At 52.8% G+C, this 3,251-nt stretch overlaps 1 protein-coding gene across 1 annotated transcript in view; it reads left to right on the forward strand.

Annotated features, from left to right (window-relative positions):
• The window catches only part of LOC104493671 (cAMP-specific 3',5'-cyclic phosphodiesterase 4B-like), a gene marked incomplete at both ends in the record, with an annotated part of 5,585 nt that extends 2,849 nt beyond the window's left edge, over positions 1–2,736 (forward strand). Inside the window, one exon of the mRNA XM_010136396.1 lies at positions 2,687–2,736. Coding sequence (XP_010134698.1) covers positions 2,687–2,736 — 50 coding nt within the window. The remainder of the gene's footprint in view (positions 1–2,686) is intronic.
• Between the last annotated feature and the right edge of the window lie 515 nt (positions 2,737–3,251).

Below are 3,251 nucleotides of genomic sequence, written 5' to 3' on the forward strand. Positions count from 1 at the left end.
CGGCTCCTGAAGAGAAGCCAGCAAAAACAGATGCCACGGGCTTGCTTTGCCGCCACAAGCGTGACCGGCATCGCCCGGGTGCCCACCGTGGGCTCTGCTTTCTGCCTTCCAGCATGGTCTTGTGTTCCACGTAAAGCCCCGCATTTTATCCGGGTGAGAGGTTTTCCTCCCGTTGATTGTTGTTTGCCAATTTTGATGGGAAGGAACCGTCGCGTTCCAAGGTGGAGGTGAATAGGAAAACAGGTGGCTGAAATAAATGAATTTGTTTCAGCTTTGCTCTTTTTGAACAGCTCGAGCCTTTCAGCAGTTCCTAAGGAGGGATGTGAAATTGGACAGGGCCGGAAGGAAGCGAGGGCGTAACCTGTAGGACACACAGGCATCTCACACCGTCCTTTTGAAAACGTTCCCAGATTTGATGGAGGTGCAAAGGCATTTGCCCAGCCAAAGGAGAAGTCGTTATATGTTTAAAACATTCATACACCAAACGGCCAAGTCCGTGGCGGAATGTGCTTCCAGGAGCTTCCCGCGCAGTTTCCAAACAGCTCAGCCATGCTGCCAGCTCATGATTTTATCATATGTCTCATGATATGTGGTACTTTACTTAACTTCTGCTCCGGAGACCATGAGAAATGTGGCTCTTCTATAGCCCCTCCTTCTCCCCCGTTTTTTCCCCTCCTCCTCCACCCCTCCTGGCCCGGGAAAGAAAAAGAGGATGCTGTCCCATGTGTTTACAGAAATGCTGGAAAATGTGAATGTTAAGGGCTGGAGGAAAAAAAAACAACTAGCTGTCATATTTTTTGGCCTTTAACGTCAGGGGTTTTAAGGCAGTTTCCTGATTGGAAAAGAGGAGAGTGTGATTAATGGTTTTGGAGTGCCTGAGCTTGGCAGGAGCGGCCCAGGACACGGTCAGCGAGCATCCGGCGCCTGCTTCTCTTTATACCCGCCGGCGAGAGAGAAGGAGTGGGAAGTGGGAGCCCTGTACGCTTGAGCGTGGTGGCATCGGAGAGGGGACAGTGCTGTTGGAACCCAACCCAGATCTCTGTGTCTCTGCTGCACCCTGGCTGCCACAGAACCCAGGCTGGGCATGGCCAGGACGTGATTCCAGGGTGCCGGCAGCAGTGCTGTTCCCTCTGCGGGCTCTGCAGCGGGGAATACCCTGCTGAGCATCCCTCCCCGCCCTCCTAGACATGTCTGTGCAGCTCAGCGCGGCGTTCGGAGATCCCTGCAGCACGTCTCCCCACACGCTGGCAGTGCTGCCGCCGCGGCGCAGTGGCCCTCTTGGGGAGTTTCTGAGAGATTTCAAGATTTGCCGTTTCAAAGGCTCAGCAGAGGCAGGTCAGGGCAGATTTTCAGAGAAGTCGGCACCCAACGTGCGCGCCCTGTGCTGAACCCTTCGAAGACTCTGGGTCCCGCGGCTCCCTGCGGAAAAGTCGAGCCTTTGAAATGGCAGGCGGCGAGCGGGAGCTGCGCCCAGGGAGCAGCAGGGTCAGGATCGAGATCCGCTGATCCTGCTGCCGAGGAGCAGGGTTGGACCCTGCCGGCCTGCGTGCTGCCAGTGCACCAGGAGGCGGGGGCCGAGGGTTTGGGCAGGACTGTAGATCTTACCTGGGTAGCGAGGTCTTCCTGGAGAGCTTCTGAAGAACCCCCCCGAGCTACAATTGCTGCAGAGTTGAGCCGCTTGCTTTGAATTTAGCTTCAAAGGAGAGATGGCAAATAATGGATGTTTCAGCTCGGTGGCTGACTCAAAAAAACTGGGGTTGGGAGGTTGGCTGGGAGAGAGCGTGGGGAAATCTGGCTTCAGCTAAAATGCATCAGAAACTTCTTAGGGGAAGCAAAAGCCCCAAGTTTCGGTTTGGGGCAGCCTCAAGCCCTGTGTTCAACCCCAAATGGAGTCCCTGGCTTTTGGTGCCCACTCTTGGTAACTTCTGTCCAAAAGAAGTCTCATTTTTCCCAAGTGAATTATGGTTTCAGCTTGAAAAATTAACAGTTTTATTTGGCAAAACCCGCAGTGAAATATCTTGACATTTGGAGAAACACTGCGCCCTTTTTTTCCAGTCAGACCCTGTTTGCTTGACTTGAACCAGGTTTTCAAACAGCTTTTGGTCCTTCTGAAATCCGGACTTGCCTGATGAAGTCGTTGCTGCTGGTCAAAAAAAAAAAAAGTCCTTTAGCTGTTTCCGAGCTTTCACTAGTGACTGCAGCGTCTTACTTGCTTCCAGGTACAGTTCAGCCTGTCAACTGTGGGTCAAAGCCGACCCTCCTCTCCTCTGGCATCGCCTCACAGCCCGTGCGCTGGTGTGGCATTCCACATCCCTTCAGGGTCCAGTCCAGACCAGTCTGGCCTTGATTCTGGGCAACCCACCAGCCCCTCCAGACACCGAGACCGGCCGGTGCTGACTCCTGGGGTTGTGAAGGCAGTGCGGGGGGTGGCACAGCTTTCCTGGTAACCCTTCTTCCCCGCACGTGTGTGCCCTGCCAGGGTTTGGGGTTTTCCCAGCAGATCCGTTGATACTGCTCAGTAACTGCCAAACTGTTTTAAAGTGTTTCGGGCTCCTTTGTGAGTAGGAAAAAGGATTTTTAACAGTGGGAGTTGGCAGTTTGAACTGCCAACAGGGTTTGAAATGATGAAGTGGGTTTGAAATGGTAAAACAATACCTGTTTACAGATCGTTCTTTCTGCCTCCCAGGAGATCTCCAGCAACGAGCCAGCCGCCTGTCTCCAGAGTTAACCTGCAAGGTACGTGTGTGACTGCGGTGATTGCCTGCCAGGCCAAGGGCAGACAATGCTTCTCGCGCATCATTGTACCAAGAGCTGCCTCTCTGCCCTCTCCCCCTGGTGCAACTCTTGGCTCATAGAGCTGCTTCTGAGTTACTCATGCAACACCAGCATGAGAGAGCCATCGGGCCCAGAATATTGGTATTGTAATAGTTTGGGGTTTGGGTTTATTCTTGTATGTTGGGCATCAAAGACAAACACGATCTCAGTTTGATAGCCGTGGCCGCAGGGACTGCTGCTTTCCCGAGCCCCTGTGCCACGCAGGCCTGGACAAGCCCCAGCCTACAAGCCCTGAACAGGCTCAGACACAGCTGGATTTTTTTTACCCTGTTTATTTCGGTTTGTTTCCATGTGATCTGTGTAAAAAAAATTACAATCTCAAAACCCTTTCTCAGGTGAAACTTCCTCTGCTTTTATAAGGCTGCCCTGGAACAGCATTTTTTTTCTGTTTCGCTGTTTGCTTGAAGTCTTTTGAA

This window comes from Buceros rhinoceros, unplaced genomic scaffold (assembly GCF_000710305.1).
Source record: "Buceros rhinoceros silvestris isolate BGI_N320 unplaced genomic scaffold, ASM71030v1 scaffold14135, whole genome shotgun sequence".
In the NCBI taxonomy this organism is placed as follows: domain Eukaryota; kingdom Metazoa; phylum Chordata; class Aves; order Bucerotiformes; family Bucerotidae; genus Buceros; species Buceros rhinoceros.